Consider the following 20096-nt stretch of genomic DNA (forward strand, 5'->3'; position numbering starts at 1 on the left):
CAGTCAAAGAATTCAGAACCCACAAGTCCCTTTTTCAACTTCTGAAATGAACTGTCCCCAACAGAAAAGAGAGGTTTATAGTTTTAGTTTGGTTTTCTTCTCATTGGTTTGTTACTGCTTTCTTTTGATTTCATTTATATTCTCTAACTTTAAAAGGAAGTGTAAGAATGGCTTTTATCTGTTCATTCCAACAAGACTGAGACAGCCAAAGTTCACTACTTTGTTTAAAACTAGCAATTAACTATTTTATTCATGGGTGTTCCTGTAGATTCTTTTCCATTTTTAAAAGCATCATCTCCTTCGGAAAATCCAGCATCCCACTTACTCTTTGATTCCAAAAGTTAAATTTCAATGAAAAAAAAACAATAAATGAGCTAGTATAAAATTTGTTTTCATCTGTGGTTAAGGACCACAGATTTGTTATATCTGTGATTAGTCTCATGGACTACTCTGGTGCAAAATTTTGATTGTGGGGAGGCTGGGCATATCTGGGGTCAGAGGGTAAATCTCTGTATGTTCCACTCAAATTTGCTATGAACCTAAAAACTGCTCTAAAAAGTAAGGTCTATTAGAAAGAAAGAAAGAAAAAAAAGAGAGAGAGAGAAGGAAGGGAGGGAGGGAGGAAGGGAAGAAGGAAGGGAGAAAAATTTAGTCTCCTTAGTAGATTTTTTATTTTGTTAATTTATTTAAAAGTAAGGATTTTAAAATAAATTTAATTATGTAACTATTACATAATATATAATACAAACATAAAATAGATAATGTAACTATTATAGAAAGTTATGCAAATAAAAGATTCTTAACAGAATTCTTAGTTTAATAATTCTTGACTCTCATCTAAAATCAAAAGGCATAGGCATTCTACTCCTGGCCAAGATTTCACATGTTTTTAAAATATATACTCAGTCATTCTTCAAGTTTTATTTTATTTATTTTATTTTATTTTTTTGCGGTACGCAGGCCTCTCACTGCTGTGGCCTCTCCCGTTGTGGAGCACAGGCTCCGGACGTGCAGGCCCAGTGACCATGTCTCACGGGCCCAGCCGCTCCGCGGCATTTAGGATCCTCCCAGACCAGGGCACGAACCCATATCCCGGGCATCGGCAGGCGGACTCTCAACCGCCGTGCCACCAGGGAAGCCCTTCAAGTATTTTTTGACCAAAGCTTAGTGAAATGCAAAAGGTATAGGAACTAATACGTGTTTCTAAGTGCTTGCTTAGAAAAGAAAAAAAAAACAACGCATCCTCTTTTCTAGGAAATGAAATATGCTCTAAATCACTGTCAGAAACACTTAACTTCCAGTCATTCAGTATCAGTTTCTAAATGCCTTGGAGAACACTAAACATCCCTGTTCTCTCTCAAGCAGAAAACATTTCATGCCTCTGGCTGGAGATGTCTTATTAGTCACCTTGAAAAACAGTGAAAGGCACACACAGGAAAAGAAGCATTTGACTGTGTGAAATGGGGCAACTCTCCTTCCTCAAAAGTTAGCAGGCGGGCTTCCCTGGTGGCGCAGTGGTTGAGAGTCCGCCTGCCGATGGAGGGGACGCCGGTTCATGCCCCGGTCTGGGAGGATCCCATGTGCCGCGGAGCAGCTGGGCCCATGAGCCATGGCCGCTGAGCCTGCGCGTCCAGGGCCTGTGCTCCGCAACGGGAGAGGCCACAACAGTGAGAGGCCTGCGTACCGCAAAAAAAAAAAAAAAAAAATGTTATCAGAAAGACCTTTGACTTTGAGAGATGAATCACTAAAACTCTGAAACTCTGCCCCCAAAGACTGCTGCTTTCTGAAGACACAAATAATGCTGAATTTCTCCCCTCCCATAAGGAAAGGAAAGATATAGGTTAAAGTACATTTGCATAACACATATTTGGTGATCCATGGATAAAGCTTTATACAGTCATGATGGACACATCTTTCCTCTTCCTACTAATGCACTGCAGTTCTGCTCTTAGCCTCAATAGGCAAAGTAACTGGCCTTTGGGGAACAAGGAAAAGTGCTATCTTTTGAAAACTTCAAATAATCATCTTGAGGTCTCATTTCTACAAATCAGTATAAAATCAGTGCCCCCATTTCCTCATCTTTGAAACAGGTACTAGAGAAGAGTAGATGATTTCCACTATTGTGTTCAGTGTCGGCATGCATGGTCTTAGTGAGAAAGCTGGTCAACTTTATCCATGTTATTTTTCCGCTCCACCTCTCCGCCAAATTGGAAATCAATTAACAAATGGAACTTGCCCTAAATAAGATCAGCACAGTAGAGTTCATGAATTTTTCTCTGGGGTCTTTTAAAAAAAATCTGAACTGTGAGGAATTGGGGTTACTTAGGATTATTGCATGATGTTGTTCTTCTGAGATTAATGAGTGAATTTGGTTCCTAAAAATGTTCGAGTCTTGAAGTGTCTTTGCTTAGAGTTATTAGTGTGCTGTATTTCTTTCAAATATTGCAATTTTAGATAGAAGAAAAATCCTCATTTCCATTTTGGCAATATTTTTGCCAGTTACTCTATAGCAATTATGTATGTGTTGACATTAATTATTATAAAGTGCCTTGAGATTTGACTCTGCTGTGTAATTGTATGCTATTTGTACAATGAATTCCTACATTTTATCATTTGAAAAGGAGTGCCTTGCCAGTACATATTTGATTCTCACTTTAGTGTCTGAATTGCAGTGAAGCTGCACTTCATGGGTGAAAGGAGGTTTTCTTTGCTTTTAGAGCTCTTAGTACAGCTAAATGTCATGTCACAGAGCAAATCTGTTTCACATAGGTGTCCTGAAGCTGGCACCTGAAGTGGCCAAATGGGCTCATCTGAAATGAGAGCTTTTCCAGTGGAGCAGTTGCTATTGTGTTTGTCTGAGAATTTTTTCACTGCCTTAGATGTCAGCCATTTCTAAAAGGCATTTTTTTGTTTGTTTGTTCTATGTAAAATATAAGCATTATGAATTGTCTATGGAAAACCTGTACCTTGTCCATTGTATTAGGTATTAAGCAAAATTAACGTTTTGAACAAAACAAAAACAGTCCCTTATGCATTACTGATACATTCAGTGTTGAGGCTGGACCCTCCCATTCCACCTAGCACATTGCATTAGGCACATTCCTTTTCACTATGTGGTACTAAGTATTGATTTTGCTAAAGAGCTGGTCCATTGGTATCAAGCCACCATTACTTCTCTCAAAGTCAAGAACCACATTGTGATGTTCCCAGTGGGAATCATGGTGGCCAACTGAAAACTTGGGAATGGAGGACGATGCATGCACAGCATTTTTATTTTCAAATATGCTGAAGAGAAGAGAAATGGGAGTGCCCCCCCCCTAAAATTCACCGAAGTCAACAGAATTCATGTGAAGCCTGAGGTTTTAAAGTAACTAAATTTCAGAAGACTAAAAAAATTGCATGTACGTTTTATTAAACCTATGATCACAATAATATTTTAACTTAGATCTCTTTGATTTCAAAAATGTAGAAGAAATAGAAAAAGAAAATATGAAGGAAGGAATGAAGAAAAGAAAGACATCACAAAATATTATTATTTCTGTAATAACTAAAGCAGTTTTCAAAATATGATATGGATTTACTGCAGTCCATCTTCAATAGAGAAAATTACAGCAGATTTCTGAGGAAAATTGTGAACTTTCTTTTCTTGGAGAGGCATTTTTAATATGATGATATGGACCCTTTAATAAAAACCAGCCCTTTGGTAATAAAGAAGGGCCTCGTTGTAGGTTCCTGCAGCTGCTTCTCTCTGATCTAGATCTGAGAGATACTGTATTTTTATTTGGACAACTGACCGTTGGTCATTTGTTCCTTTAGGCTAAATATGAGTCTAGAGTAAAACCATAATTTTCTTTGTTTCTAAAACTATACTCTCAACCACCTAATTACACCATCTTGATGGAACACACATGTTCCTCTTTCCCTTTACATTCTTAAAAGCAGTTTAGCTCCTTATACCCCCTACCTGAAGCCCCATTCCCTTTTGCCTTAGAGAACCAACATCACCAAAGATTTGCCTTCATGTTTTCCTTGCAGCCCCGCACTTTAACCTTGAGATTGTACCTGCATGTGTTTCTCCTCTCCATCTTTGATAGGACTTCCTAGCCTAGAGATAAGGTACTTCTCTTCAAACTGCTCTTGCCCTCAGAGTTCTATCCAGTTTGCTAGATTACACTTTCCATATTTGAAGAAATCTTTAATCAAGTCTTTGCCCATTTTCTGGTTCCATTTGCTATGTGACTGCATCTGTCCTCGGCCAGCCCTGTATCTCCTCATCTCCATCTTTGAATGGGGTAAGCCTGAAGCCCGCTCAGCGACCCAGAGGACCTCTAACCCTTTCTGAATGTAGACAAATGAGTTTTAATATCAAATACCCTCTGCAGGCACATTTCACTTTTGCATATCTTTACTATGATATCTTGATCTTTTGTACCTTTAATCTCCACCCCCTTCAGCATTATCAGATTTTCTATCTCCTCTGCCCTTTGCTGAACTCATGGAGCCTCCCAGAGAGGTGTCTCAAAATTATCTCACAAACTAATTATCTTGAAATATTTCCTGCATAGAAATTCTCTTTCAAGAGTGAGAGATTAGGGCCTCCCTGGTGGCGCAGTGGTTGAGAGTCCGCCTGCCGATGCAGGGGATACGGGTTTGTGCCCCGGTCTGGGAGGATCCCATATGCCGCGGAGCGGCTGGGCCCGTGAGCCATGGCCGCTAAGCCTGTGCATCCGGAGCCTGTGCTCCGCAACGGGAGAGGCCACAACAGTGAGAGGCCCGCGTACAGAAAAAAAAAAAAAAAAAAAAAAAAAAGAGTGAGAGATTATCTTCTATCACTGTATTTTTTCCACTTTACCCAATAGCACTTTTTTAAGAAATAAGTCATCAGAAGTACTCTTCTTTCATCCACACTTATACCTACTATGCAGCTCTGTTCATTTTCAATTTAACTGGGATCTGTTGACTCTGAATATGAATGAATAAAGTCAAATCACAGCATCCTTAGCATGATAAACAGTATTTTAGTCAAACTAAACTGTGTTCTCTGGAGAAAAGGTGTGTTTCCACTTGCAAAACTGTCCAGATAGCCAAAGACTGTCACAAACAGCTGTGTGAAACCTCTCTAACCATAGTAATCTGACTGAAAATTACAATGTTTGCTACCAAGATAAAAAATTGCAATTCTGCATTCAGGCAACTTGTTTCAGCAGGTTCATCTCTCCTATAACTTCTTAGCTGGATGTGCTTCTATTTTGTTATGGAAGATAATGATAATGGTTATTATTCATATCATTTTATTAGCAATGCCTTGAGCACCCGGTAACTCTGATTTGTCTGACAGTTGACATGGCATGTTTAAAAAAATTGGCATATCGGCTGGTAGATAATAATGCAGCCATAGCCGGGTTTGGTACATTGAATTTCACTGACATTGCTACTTATGAAAGGAGAAATAACTCTTCTTTTCTCTCTTTTTCACTTGTGATTGCAAGGCCCAGACAATTCAGGCAATACAGTCAGTGCCGTGTATATTTTACTACTACTCTCCCTGGAAGATAGAGCCCTGTCCTACTGGGTCTATTTCTACTGTTTAAAGGGGCAGTGTTATCATATCCCTTAAATATATGAGGGTAGAGGGATGGAATGTTCTCAATGTGAAGAACGGATTAGTCACATCCTGGCATAACTCTCTGAACTGCTCCAGGGCCCCTTCGGGTGACTTAGGGAAAGCCCACTTTGTCACGGATTATGAATGGCACTTTGTGTCTCCCTTGCAGCAGTGAACGAAGGACCAGCCACCCAACAGCCGCCCATGTTGCCCCCAGCACAGCCTGAGCATCCCAGCAGTGAGGAGGCGCCCAGCAGAACCATCCCCACGGCCTGTGTTCGACCAACTCATCCACTCCGCAGCTTCGCCAACCCTTTGCTACCTCCACCGATGAGTGCAATAGAACCGAAAATCCCTTATACACCGCTTTTGTCTCAGTCAGGTAAGTGCCCATTTGTTTACACTTAAAAGCTTTGTTATCCCTGGTGGCTCCACGTAAGTACTTGAGGGTTCCGAGAAGGCCTGGACGTAATGTATCTTTTTGACATTGATTATGTGCCCAGCGTGCTCATGTCTTTCACTGATGTTTGTGGTGCAGCTTTTAAGTATTTGCCTTATAAGCAACTGGCTGGTTGTAGGTGCCTTTCATTCCTTTGGAAAGTTGTTCATTGATCCTGAATGTCAGGCCAGTACTTTTAATGTGTGCTATAGGTATGCCCACTAGAGAATACTGGAAAAGTTCTTCTGTCTGCCACATGAGTTGTAGGATTTAAAGCTAGACTCCAAGACTAGAGTAAAAGGTACAGATGTCTGCAAAATAACTTTTTAGAGAAATGCATGTAAATCTCATAATTCTGCTTGTTCTTTTCATTAGTCATCTTGCAGGGGTTCTTATTTTAGAGTTCCAAGGCCAGAAAGGCATATCAGACCAGTGTAGCGTCTAACTTCCTAATTTTAGAAATAGAGAAACCACAACTTAGATAGATAGGAAGTAACATCTCTATGTTTCCTTTCTAAGAAAGTCAAATGGCAGAGAGGAGAACCAGAGTCCCTAATTCCCAGTGCAGTGTTCATTTTATTACCTTAGCTGGTATCCAGTGAGGCTGAACCAGAGCTCCTTTTCATTTCTGTTAGGGGTTAGGGAGATGAAGGGGGCACAGAGAGTGACAAAGGAAGAAGAAGGAGGAGGAGAAGGAGGAGGAAGAAGGGGAGGAGAGGAGGAACAAATAGATAGGATGAAATATAGGTCACTAACTAGTTAAGTAGATACATAAAGAACTACATAGTGCTCAAAATTATTTGGAATATTGGCACTTTAGGTTAAAGTGCAGGGTTGAAAGGAAAACATGAAGGCAAATCTTTGGTGATGTTGGTTCTCTAAGGCAAAAGGGAATGGGGATTTCAGGTAGATGGTACAAGGAGTTCTCTGCCATATTTCACCAGGGTTGGTCTGGTGACCAAAGAATGCAATGGAAGTGATGGTATGTCACTTCCAAAATTAGGAATAAGCTAGTAATGTTCAATGGTTCCAAGTACATAGAGATGCCACCTTAATAGACACAGGCAGCTGGATGGACCAATCGGCCACTGTACAAATACATTTGGGTTAGTTTCTGTTACTCAGATCCATACCCACAGCAATTTTAGTCGCTGCATTAGTACATAAACCTCACAGTGACTGCTTAAACTAGGAAAAATAAGACTGCAATTATGAATCTTAAATTTATATTAACATTAAGACTATATCTTGTTCCTGGCATCATATTAATCGATTTGTGTGAATCACCTCTGGTGTTCTCACCATTCATGTAGTGTCTCATATGGATGCTCGGCTACAGGAGGGATGTGGGACTCCATCCCTTGAGATGCACGCTGCATGTTGCGCCTGGGCAGGATGGGGTCTTCTCTGACACATAGGCTCACTGCAGGTCATGACTTCATTTCACAGGAGACGGCTCTTCTAGCCCAAAAGAAGCCCACACTAGGATTTAAAGCAAGTCAAGCAAGTCTATATTGTCCAAGCCCTTCTCCCACTCCCCACGTATATATCCCACATACACATGATGAGGAGAATCCGCTACTTGGTATTGCCCCAAAGCTATGAGGTCTTTGCTAGTTGAAACAGGGACAGTTTGAAGCAAGAAAACTTATTTCATGAAATTCCTGTGTCGAGGGCATGCTGCCTGGTGATTTCTGGCTACACTCAGTTTCCCGCTGAAATACCAACCAAAGGAAATGATCTTGGAGGAGACATAGTCAGGATAGATGGCAGGTTAATTGCAACTACTAGTAATAACTAACCTTTACTGAGCATGTGCTATGTGACCTGCATGCTTCTGAAGACTTGTAGTATGGTGTACGATCCTCAAAAGGTTGCTACTTTCTTAACCCCATTTCATGGATAAGGAAATTGTGACACAGAGCATCTAAGTAGCATATTTAAGTCTACACAGCTAGGGAGTGGTGCATCTTTTCCCACCTTTCTTTAACTGCAGAAAGCATGGTTTCTGAACTCTTAGGAATTCATTTGTAACTCTTAGTTTATGTCTAACTCATTTAATGACAAAAACAAAGATAATCTTTTAAAGCCTATTAAATTAAATCATTCTAAAACTGATAAAAAGAAAAAAATGTGAAACATCTGAAATAATTCTGAGTTGGGGAATACCATTTTCTCATAAGGCTTCTTCCCTCACATTTTAATAAGGAAAGATGAGAATTTTGTCAAAAGCTTTTTCTGCACCTATTGAGATGATCGTATAGTTTTTATTCTTCAGTTTGTTACTGTGGTGTATCACACTGATTGATTTGTGGATAGGAAAAATCCTTGCATCCCTGGGATAAATCCTACTTGATTGTGGTGTGTGATCCTTTTAATGTATTGTTGGATTCAATTTGCTAGTATTTTGTTGAGGATTTTTGCATCTATATTCATCAGTGATATTGGCCTGTAATTTTCTTTTTTGTGTGTTATCTTTGTCTGATTTTGGTATCAGGGTGATGCTGGCCTCATAGAGTGAGTTCGGAAGTGTTCCTTCGTCTGCAATTTTTTTGGAATAGTTTCGGAAGGATAAGTGTTAACTCTTCTCTAAATGTTTGGTAGAATTCACTTGTGAAGCCATCTGGTCCTGGACTTTTGCTTGTTTAGAGTTTTTAAATTACTGATTCAATTTCAGTACTTGTAATTGATCTGTTCATATTTTCTATTTCTTCCTGGTTCAGTCTTGGGAGATTGTACCTTTCTGAGAATTTGTCCATTCCTTCTAGAGATGTTTAACTATTTTATACTGAGAATACCAATTTTATAATGCCAAGAAACTAAAGTGCTATAGTACTTTATACTGTTGACTATTCTCTTTATTTGGAAGCAAAGGTCTTGTTTTTGAGGAACTATGTAATACAGAGAAAAAAGATGGAAATGATATTCAAAAGTCCATTTTAAGTGAAAATTTTGCTGTGGCAGTAATATTTGGTTTGGAACACAAGGTTTGGATATCAACCCATGCTCCAAGTGATCTATAATAACAAAAAATGACCCCAAAATGACCCAATGATCCTAATTTTAGAAAGAACATCTGATAATAGGCAGAACAAAGCACTTACCTTTATTATTTACTAGTTATTGTTTTCTTCTAGTTACAGTAAAACCGAAGCTGCCTTAAGGAAAATCTGGCACAATGTAGCATAAATGAGTGTATTATATCTTTAAAAGATGGAAAGGAGATTTTGTTCTTCTCTCTCTACACCTATTCTCTCAAATAATAAGCATATTTGAAGAACCATTCTCTGTTCTAACGTCATGTGGACAAGATCTCATTTTCTTTTATTTCCATTGCATGTTTATAAGTCTTTTGTTTTAATGTTGTTTTTGTTTTTAGTGGAACTATTTCTTACAAACTATCTTTTCTTTCAGATTTTCCAATATCTCTGGCTTGCATTTTCGGGGTTGATTTTATTTTTTTCATAGTAAATACCATCCTCCCCCACTCACCTGAAGCACACCCCACCATCACTTGGGAATTATTAAATGCCTTTCCCTTTTTTGTTTCTCTTATTGTCTCCCTGTGGTTCCTGTTCATTTCGTAACACCCTACCTCATGATTTTCAAATAAGTTCTCCCTGCCTTGCTCCTGACACATGGTAAATAGTATGCTTTTAAGAAAGGGCTGATGTTTACCTATTCTAATAGAAAAAGAAAATTAGCAGACTGACAAATGTATTAGCTGTGACATTAACTACTTGCTTCTTAGTCTAAAAGATGAAATATTTAGAGCTTTTGACAAATTTTAATTCTAAGAAAATCATTACTGTAGTCAAACTGATTGATGAAGTAAAGTCATTCTCTTGTTGGCTTAAAAAAATACCTCAAATAATTTTACTCTGGGTTTCACAATAAAGGAATGTGTAATTACTAATTGAATTTATCTTTACTTACCACAAGTAATTACTTTAGAATATGGTGACGTAAGGCATCACTGTAATTTTTAAAGATCACGCCCAATGAGAAGTTCCTTCTGGTTTGAAACCATTTAAATTAGGATCAGTGAAGAAGTTCTTTCCCTCCTCAAATTCCTGTGTGTGGTTTTTCTTGGGCAGCATTATCGATCTGTGCCTCAGTTTGCCTTCCAAAAAGGCATGCGAAGCTATGTTTGCAGCAGTTCTATGTGAGGTATAGGGCACCACATAATATGCAGTAATGACTTCCTTGGAGTTGCAGAGAATTTTGCAGTATTTCTCTAGTAAATGGTAATTAGAAAATCATCTTGTTGTCATAACGAGTGACATTCTACCTACCTGAAAACACAGATTCATTCCTTCATTTATTTTTTCCTTCCACAGTTAGAAATTTAGCTTACTAGACTCTAGGGTGTTTTATGGTGTTTCTTACAATTTCATCATCACGTCGTGATAAAGTGGTTCCATTTCTTAATGCTTCATCTCTGTGTGGTCTTTACACATATCAGGGAGGCTACACATACTGCACTTTGCAAATCACAGATGTGAACATATAAGTGATTTGGCTCAGTCCCCTTTCAGATTAAATAGAAAATGTTTGATAAGAGTGTTGGGTTTATGGCATTATAGATCTGACATAAATTCTACAAAGGGCCAAGATAGGCTGTTTTTTTGTTGTTTTGTTTTTCTTCTCTAGTGAAAATTCCTTTTAGCTGTGAACTGATCAGCTGCACTTTAAATGAACCTGGATTAGGAGACCATTTGTCTTCTAAGGCTGTAATTCTAAAGGGAAAGAACATGTGACCTCTTAAATAGTGACTTTTATATCGTAGCGCTGTTTTACAACATTAGCCCCCCTGGAGTTCTTGCATCTTTGTAAAGCTGCATACATGCTGTATTGTCTTCCATTTACACATTGCATTTCTACATGTTTTAATTTATAAAAGCGAAAACCTAGAACATCCTGATCTTTTCAATCTTCTAGGGTTCGATATGTCAGTGGACATGACAAGACCAAAACTCACTTCATTGTACTGCGAAATTGAGTTTGATTTTCCTTCTACAAATTGTGGCATGTGCTTCAATTTGTCTGAGAACTGAGGACAAGGAGTGGGTGGAGGTGGCTGACAGTGGACAGAAAAGGCATTTGATTTATATTTTATGGCTGGTTGGGAAATCATGTGTTCCTGCTATAACCTGATCTTTCTGGCAGGCCTCATTCAGTAAATATACTATCACACAAAACTGCCAATAAATTACCATGATACATTAATACAATTCCTTTCCTTGAGTCACCTGTAGTCTACTGTTGGGGGTGTTCATCAGGATTCCACCTGAGTATTCCATTCTGCTGAAATGAGTCACAGGCAGAGGTCAGACATCCTTTAGCAGGTGGAACAAGAGGGTCACTTTTCAGGCCAGTCAGATCAAATAAATCACTGGCATAGTTAAGTAGGAAAAATGTGTTGATTTGATGTTTTTGGAGCGAATACCACCAATCAATTTCAGAGTGAAAAATTACACCACCTCCTTCACATTTCATCTCATGTGTAGGCTCATCTCTGTGTGTGTTTTTGTTTTTTTGTTTGAGGCTTTTTTATTGTGGTTTTTTTTTTTTGGTAGGTACCCCCTTGAAATTGTCTTGTCCTCATTCCCAACAGATCATTTTTTTAATAGATGAAATTTGATTTGATTTGGTCTAGTCATTCTAAATTATTACTTGGTAAATGTAATTAAGTCAAGTTTGCTTTATACATCACCAATATTTGCGACTCTGGAACCTACTTGGTGTTTTAATAAAATACTATTTCCTTTAGTATGGTGTTCCAGTATTTAAATAGAAAAAATCTCTGCTAACTGCCTCAAAGAGAGGGAAGCCATTTCTAGAGGACACTTTATGAGTAAGCCATGTGACTGGTACCTCACTTATAAATGACAAAACTGAAGCCTAAAAAGGTTAAGCAGCTTGCCCAAGGTCAACAGTTGAGCTAATGGCCAAGTTTAAAGAATTCAGAGAAGTAGAACGCTGAAGAAAAATAAAGGATTTTAGTTAGCTTTTTGTTCTGTGAGTAGTTATTCTTAGATTGACTTTTTCCCTACAAGCAGGCTTCTAGGATGATTCTAGTTATTAAATATTGCTCAGAAAGAATTGTTTTATAGCCGGGAGGTTGAGTTATTTAGCTTAGTGTCTGAGTAAATGTTTTATTCCTTTATGTAGGCTAGACAGAGGAAAGGAGTTATAGCAAGATAGGAACTAGACAGGAGCTCTGGAATAACTCCTGTCAAACTCACCTGTCCAACCTGCCGGATCCCTCTACAGGAGGGCAAGGAGCCAGGGAACTGACATCTGTTGCTTTCAGCACCATGCACCATGGATGGCCAGGGCTTTGGAGTCCAATAATAAAATTAAGATGAGCAGAAGGAAGTGTAAAACAAAGATAAAAGTTAACGCACATGAGAATATTACTCAGATTGTGGCTTAGAACATGTGAAGGTCAACGAGACTGAAAAAGGAATGGCTGATACTTTTTAGAATTGCAAAAAGCTCTTGGGAAGAGGGGGTGAATGAGCACCATTGAGTCAAAATTTGAGTCCTTTTGATCAAATTTTTATGCAATTAAAAAAAAACAAGAGAAAATATTGTACCAAGAATTGCTAGAGATCATAAATAAAAATTGAGGCTAATTATCAAATTTAAACAATTATACTCTAGGGTTAAAGTATTGCATTGCTATCTAGATAATCATAGAGAAAATGAAAACAAATCTATTTTCAGAACCTTGTTACCTAGTAGACTATATAATTTGAAACATATAATCTAAGAAGAATGTCCTTGGATTATACTGGGGAGTGGTAGCCTTGTGGGTGACAGAGGATGATGAGCGAAAGGCTGAGGAATAGGTTGTTTGCAAGACAGCAATTATTCCTTTCACATATCCTATGAACCTGCTAGGTCACATGGTTAATTACTTCTATATAGATGTTGTTACTTGTGAAATATCTTGAGGATCGTAGTACCTTGCAGAAGAATAGCATCCCCTTTATTCCTAAAAAGAGGGAGTGAGGCTCAGTGCAAATAGAGTCCTGAGGACTACTCCCTCCATTATGCCAGTTATGGAATTCTGCTCCCCTGAATCCTACTAATTCTAATCTGTGGAATTAGATAAACTTTCCTCTTCAAAGAGGAATAAAACATGAAATTCCAGCAATCTTAATTACTGCATAAATAAGGGTGGATGTTCTCTCTGTATTTCTTCTTTGCTTTGTGAAAGAGTATGAGTAAGAGAAAGGTTTTCCTTTGAGTATAGATTCTGAGCTGCACACTGTGCATCTTAAGTCATCTAAGCATTTGACAGAGCTCCTTATGGTTCATCAACATGTGTCAGATTCCAGTTGCTTTCTTTGGGAACGGGGGAAATTTTGAAACAGACAAAACGTGTGCACATAAACCTCTGGGTTAATGGATTATTGAAAATGTGTTGTGAAAGATCTAACACGCTGAAACAATCTCTGTGATTAAAAGTGAGAGTTTAACCATCAGTGAACTACTTCTGAAGATATGACCTGCAGTATCTAAGAGAATGTGTAAAAACTACTTAAAGATCCTACTTCTTCTCAATGTTTGTAACTTTTATCTTATTGGCAGGGACTTAATGGGAAATTCAAGTGCCGTGTTAAACACCTTCCTAGAGAAGACTTTCATCTTAGGCTTGCAGAGGATTGATGCTCTTATTGCCAGAATCTCTTTATTTACCATAATATCAAAGCTCTCAGAGGAGAATGCCTTTATCTTTTGTGGTAAAATGGATTCCAACAAATTGTTTTTGCATTTGGTGCAAAACGACCATCACTGTTTTGCCCATTTGATCTGATGGTACCTACAGCCACTGCTCTTTTCACATCTACTCCAAATTGCCCTTCTTAAATATTCTTCTTTCACATTTCCCATCCTCTTACCCAGTTGTTTGTATCTTTCTACTCCTGTGGTCACCTGAGTCATGATTTTTTATAGAAACAGCATATTTCAGACTACAGTAATGTGTTTACCTAGTGTACCTTTAAAGTCTGAGATTGTTGGTTTAATCTTTAGGTTTGGTAGGTGCTGCATTTAAAATTATAGTTATTTATTTTCTTCTTGGCTCCTCTCTGGAGTGGGACCACAGTTAGTTAATAGAAACAGAATGCTTTGGGCACACAAGTCTGAGCTGACGCCTGCCATGGTGCAGGACTAAGGGCAGGAAGGCATCATGTAATGAGAATTTGGCCAGTCTTCCTGTTCTCTTTGGCAGGAGCAAAGTGTGACTGAAAGAGGACTTACAGGAGGAAAATAATAAAACTCCACTAGGACTCAGCTCCCCTCTTCATTGGGTAGGTTGGCCTTGAATAAGTCATTTAACCTCTGTGCTTCCATTTTCCACAACTATAAATGGGGAGAATAAAATCTAGCCTGGAAAGAGTTTCATTTTCCTGAGGGAGTCAAAGCATGTCAACATGAATGGTGCTAGCTAAAGATGTTAGCCCTGAATCCAGGAGCTTCTGATTTGATATACTCTGGAGACCACATTGCCCTATAAATTGGGCCCAGTGAAGTTTCCAATGCCTTATAATAAGAAACAGTGGCATCATGTGGAAGGGGGTTTAAAAGTACATTTTAATGGTTCAATGGCTGGTGAAACAAGATCTAACTCCTGAAGGTTGTATTGCACCACGAGTATGTGCACCAGAGAAGGAGCAGCCAATGAAATGGGCCCTTGCTTGGAAGACAGAATGGTCTTGAGCAGAGAATTTCAGAACATCTGCTCAGAGCTGTCTGAATATCATTTCTTAAGTCTAGAGAGAAGCATAACCTCTTTCAATTAAACAGGTCTTGCCCTTAAATCATAAATCCATCCAGCAGCCGGGAAGCTATTTCCCACCAGCCCCTTTAAATAACCAAACTGCTTTAGATAGCATTCCCCCTCCAATTTCTTAATCTGTCTCTCCACCCATTGTTATGAATGTCTGTTCCTCAAGCCACTAAGGATTTATGTCCAGTAGATGTATAGATTTGGTGGTATGGTGCTTGACTTCCTCTCACTTATAAACGATGCATCTCCTGAATAGCTTCTCATGATGAACCAGTGTAATGTGACTTAAGCCTTTGGAATTTCCAAGGTCCCAGCTCTCACTTCCAGCTTAGCCTGCAGAGGGAAGAGCAGGGTAAAGAAGAGTAAGAAGTGAGGACCCAGAAGTGCGCTGCTGAAAGTGGGAAAAAGGATATGTCTCATCAAACACATGTAAAATATTACTGACACCTTCATCTTCTCATTTACAAATAATATGTATGTTCTTTTTTAAGTTTTTTTTAATTGAAGTATAGTTGATTTACAATGTTGTGTTTATTTCTGCTGCACAGCAAAGTGATTCAGTTATACATATATATACATTCTTTTGTTATATTCTTTTCCATTATGGTTTATCTCAGGATATTTATCCTATACTGTAGGACCTTGTTGTTTATCCATTTACAAAAAAAATATATGTTCTATTAAGGATATTATAGTATGGCTCATTTCCAAATGTGATTTGAGATATAAATTTTTAATTCTAAACTCTCCATCAACATGACTATGTAAGCAGAGCTTCTTAAATCTTAGATGCCTAGGAATCACCTGCAGAGCTTACTAAAATGCAGGTTCTGATTCAGTGGACCCAAAAGAGGGCCTAAGATTCTGCGTTTCCAAGAAGATATCCAGGTGCTGCTGATTTTGCCCTTCTGTAGATCACATTTTGAGTAGTGAGATTCTTAAACAGATCATGTGTTCTTCACCTGGAGTTCAGGGAAGAACTTGTGGGTTTAGTAACTCTTCTGAAATTAAATTCACGTGTGTGTCTGTCTGTCTGTCTGTCTGTTTGTCTGTTTGTCTGTTTTTTCTATTTAGTGGGTTCATAGGTTTCATTAGAGTTTCAAATGGTTCATTATTTGTAAATAAGCTAAGGACCACTTAAGCTGCCTTTTTGTCATTCACCCTGCATTTAGGCTCTGCTATGGAACATAAACACCGAAGTCTTTTTTTCTTTTGCCTTGGTTTTGTTTGTTTGTTTTGCAAGACCAATTCCAAAATATCTTTTGCAGAGATAACCTTCCAGAATCTAAGGCCAAGAGCAGAACACTTTTGCCCTGCTCAGTGAAAAAATTAAGTTATTCATTTTCTCATAGAAACACCAAGGCCTTTGTGCACATTTTTCAGTGCCTGAGGAGGGAATCCGTTAGATTAGTATTTATAAATGTCTTAAAAGTGGTCCCACTTCAGAAACTCTTATTTTTGTTGCCTAAATGAAAACTGATAGAGAAGGTCCACAACTCTCTAGGATAATTTTTCTCCAGAAGATGAGTTCCTGCGGGAAATGGAGATGTGTTGTCACTTGAAGGGGGTCATCATAACCTATCCTTGGCACCTGTGTTCTGGTGTGCAGTGGAGAGCACTTCCAGCAGAAACTGAATGATTACGTACACATTTCCCCCAACAGTGACTCATCATTCGATGTAAATTTCAGATTCAGCCAGTGTCACACCAGGATGAATAGCATCTGAAATCTGTAAAACATATTCTTAAAAACATTGCTCATGGTCGTGAGGGTAGGCGAACCTCTAAATAGCAGTAGTATAAATCACAGAGATAATTTTTAATGGGAAGTAATTGAATGTTTATTTGAAGAGTGAAGAAGCTGAGTTATATAATATCCTGAAAGATATCATCATAAATCATTTATTGGGTATAAACTAATTCTAAGGAGTAAATATGTGTCTGAGGAGGCTTGGTTGTGGTAAAGAAGGGGTAGGAGAGAGGAAGGTTTTTAAAGAAAAAGAACCTGTTTCTCCAATCAATATTGGAGAAATTAAAATCTCTCTCCCTCCATCTTACTATGTCTGTCTCTTTCTTTTTGTTTTTTGTTTGTTTTCTGGATCAGAGCTCCTGAATTGAAATGGAAACAGGTGCTACATAAGCACTTACCAGTACATGAGTACTTGAATTTGAGAAATCCCAGACCAGAGACCGGAACAATGATAGAACATTGGAAACTACCTTGGAGAAAAGTGTATTAAAATGAATTTTCCTAGGTCTCTTGATGTTTCGAATGTTTGAGTTTTTGGCTCAGAGGCCTCATCTTGACCTCTTTCCTTGAGTTTGTGGGTTAGACAGATGGTGCAGGATCCGGTTCCTGGAAGGTGACCTGGAGCCCCCATCTGCCAGGGGTAGGCCATCCAACCACGAAGGCGTCACCCTCTCTTCCTCCAACTTCCTTGTCTCCCAGATGCCACACAATCAGTACTTTCTCTAATTCTTTCCTGGGTTAAAGCTCATAAAAGCTCATAAAGCTCGAAAAGTTTCTCTATGTATTCTGTATGTAGTATGACTCTAATTAAATAGTTCACACTTACATGACATCTTCTTACACCAACATGTAATACCATGATAGACATTCATCTTCAATATTCTTTAATGTAACAGTAAAGCTTAATACGTGCTGAGTCCCAGTAGATCCTCAGGAAAAAGTGAACTGATCTAACCATGACGATGATGTTTGCAAACTTCATTAGTGATAATTACCAATAGTAAACACTTATCTATCACTTTACTGTCTCATTTAATCTTGACAAAAACACCGACAGTAATGTATTATTTCTCCCAGTTAACACATGAGAAATTTTGGCATCAGAAAGGATAAAATAATTCATTCAATGCTACATTGTATTTAAATGGCAGGACAAGAGTTTGAACCTAGGACTTTCTGAAACCAAACCCTACTTTTCTGAACAACTGTATTATAATGCATATATGTAAAGGGGCAGTGATTATGTGAATATTAATATCACAAATAATAAACATTCAAACCTATATTTGGCATCTCCCTTAACCTGTAAATTTACACACTGGAATCCAGAGGTTTTCTGGTATTCTTCTGTGATATTTATACCCGACACAGTACTCTAGCTTATGCTTTCACAAAGGAAAAGAAAACATAGACTTTATTTCTGTGTTGTCTATATATTGCTTACATTTCCATTGTTTATTTTTTAATTTTATTTAATTTAGGTTTTTTATACAGCAGGTTTTTATTAGTCATCGATTTTATACACATCAGTGTATACATGTCAATCCCAATCTCCCAGCTCATCACACCACCATGCCCACCGCCCCCCGTGGCTTTCCCCGCTTGGTGGCCATACATTTGTTCTCTACATCTGTGTCTCAACTTCTGCCCTGCAAACCAGTTCATCTGTACCATTTTTCTAGGTTCCACATACATGTGTTAATATACGATATTTGTTTTTCTCTTTGTGACTTACTTCACTCTGTAAGACAGTCTCTATATCCATCCACGTCTCAACAAATGACTCAATTTCGTTCCTTGTTAAGGTGGAGTAATATTCCATTGTATATATATACCACATCTTCTTTATCCATTCGTCTATCGACGGGCATTTAGGTTGCTTCCATGACCTGGCTATTGTAAATAGTGCTGCAATGAACATTAGGGTGCATGTGTCCTTTTGAATTATGGTTTTCTCTGGGTATATGCTCAGTAGTGGGATTGCTGCATCATATGATAATTCTATTTCTAGTTTTTTAAGGAACCTCCATACTGTTCTCCATAGTGGCTGTATCAATTTACATTCCCACCAACACTGCAAGAGGGTTCCCTTTTCTCCACGCCCTCTCCAGCATTTGTTGTTTGTAGATTTTCTGATGATGCCCATTCTAACTGGTGTGCGGTGATACCTCATTGTAGTTTTGATTTGCATTTCTCTAATAATTAGTGATGTTGAGAAGATTTTCATGTGCTTCTTGGCCATCTGTATGTCTTCTTTGCAGAAATATCTATCTAGGTCTTCTGCCCATTTGGGGATTGGGTTGTTTGTTTCTTTAATATTCAGCTGCATGAGCTGTTTATGTATTTTGTAGATTAATCCTTTGTCCGTCGATTCGTTTGCAAATATTTTCTCCCATTCTGAGGGTCATCTTTTCTCCTTGTTTATGGTTCCCTTTGCTGTGCAAAAGCATTGAAGTTTCATGAGGTCCCATTTGTTTATTTTTGTTTTTATTTCCATTACTCTAGGAGGTGGATCAGAAAAGATCTTGCTGTGATTTATGTCAAAGAGTGTTCTTCCTATGTTTTCCTCTAAGAGTTTTATAGTGTCCGCTCTTAACGTTTAGGTCTCGAATCCATTTTGAGTTTATTTTTGTGTATGGTGTTAGAGAGTGTTCTAATTTCATTCTTTTACATGTAGCTGTCCAATTTTCCCAGCACCACTTATTGAAGAGACTGTCTTTTCTCCATTGTATGTCCTTGCCTCCTTTGTCATAGGTTAGTTAACCATAGGTGCGTGGGTTTATCTCTGGGCTTTCTATCTTGTTCCATTGATCTATGTTTCTGTTTTTGTGCCAGTACCATATTTTCTTGATCACTACAGCTTTATAGTATAGTCTGAAGTCAGGGAGTCTGATTCTTCTAGCTCCGTTTTTTTTTCCTCAGACTGCTTTGGCTATTCAGGGTCTCTTGTGTCTCCATACAAATTTTAAGATTTTTTCTTCTAGTTCCGTAAAAAATGCCATTGGTAATTTGATAGGGATTGCATTGAATCTTTAGATTGCTTTGGGTAGTATAGTCATTTTCATAATAGTGATTCTTCATATCCAAGAACATGGTATATCTCTCCATCTGTTTGTATCATCTTTCATTTCTTTCATCAGTGTCTTATAGTTTTCTGCATACAGTTCTTTTGTCTCCCTAGGTAGGTTTATTCCTAGGTATTTTATTCTTTTTGTTGCAATGGTAAATGGGAATGTTTCCTTAATTTCCTTTTCAGACTTTTCATCATTAGTGTATAGGAATGCAAGGGATTTCTGTGCATTAATTTTGTATCCTGCAACTTTACCAAATTCATTGATTAGCTCTAGTAGTTTTCTGGTGGCATTTTTAGGATTCTCTATGTATAGTATCATATCATCGACAAACACTGACAGTTTTACTTCTTTTCAAATTTGTATTCCTTGTATTTCTTTTTCTTCTCTGTTTGCAATGGCTAGGACTTCCAAAACTATGTTGAATA

General features: G+C 38.1%; 1 protein-coding gene across 1 annotated transcript in view; it reads left to right on the plus strand.

The window, feature by feature from the left end:
* The window catches only part of DCC (DCC netrin 1 receptor), a gene marked incomplete at its 5' end in the record, with an annotated part of 1195962 nt that overhangs the window by 1132828 nt on the left and 43038 nt on the right, over window positions 1-20096 (plus strand). Inside the window, one exon of the mRNA XM_082640204.1 lies at window positions 5775-5987. Coding sequence (XP_082496330.1) covers window positions 5775-5987 — 213 coding nt within the window. The remainder of the gene's footprint in view (window positions 1-5774; window positions 5988-20096) is intronic.

The sequence above is a fragment of the Mesoplodon mirus genome (genome assembly GCF_964341445.2).
Source record: "Mesoplodon mirus genome assembly, chromosome: 13".
NCBI classification, from domain to species: domain Eukaryota; kingdom Metazoa; phylum Chordata; class Mammalia; order Artiodactyla; family Ziphiidae; genus Mesoplodon; species Mesoplodon mirus.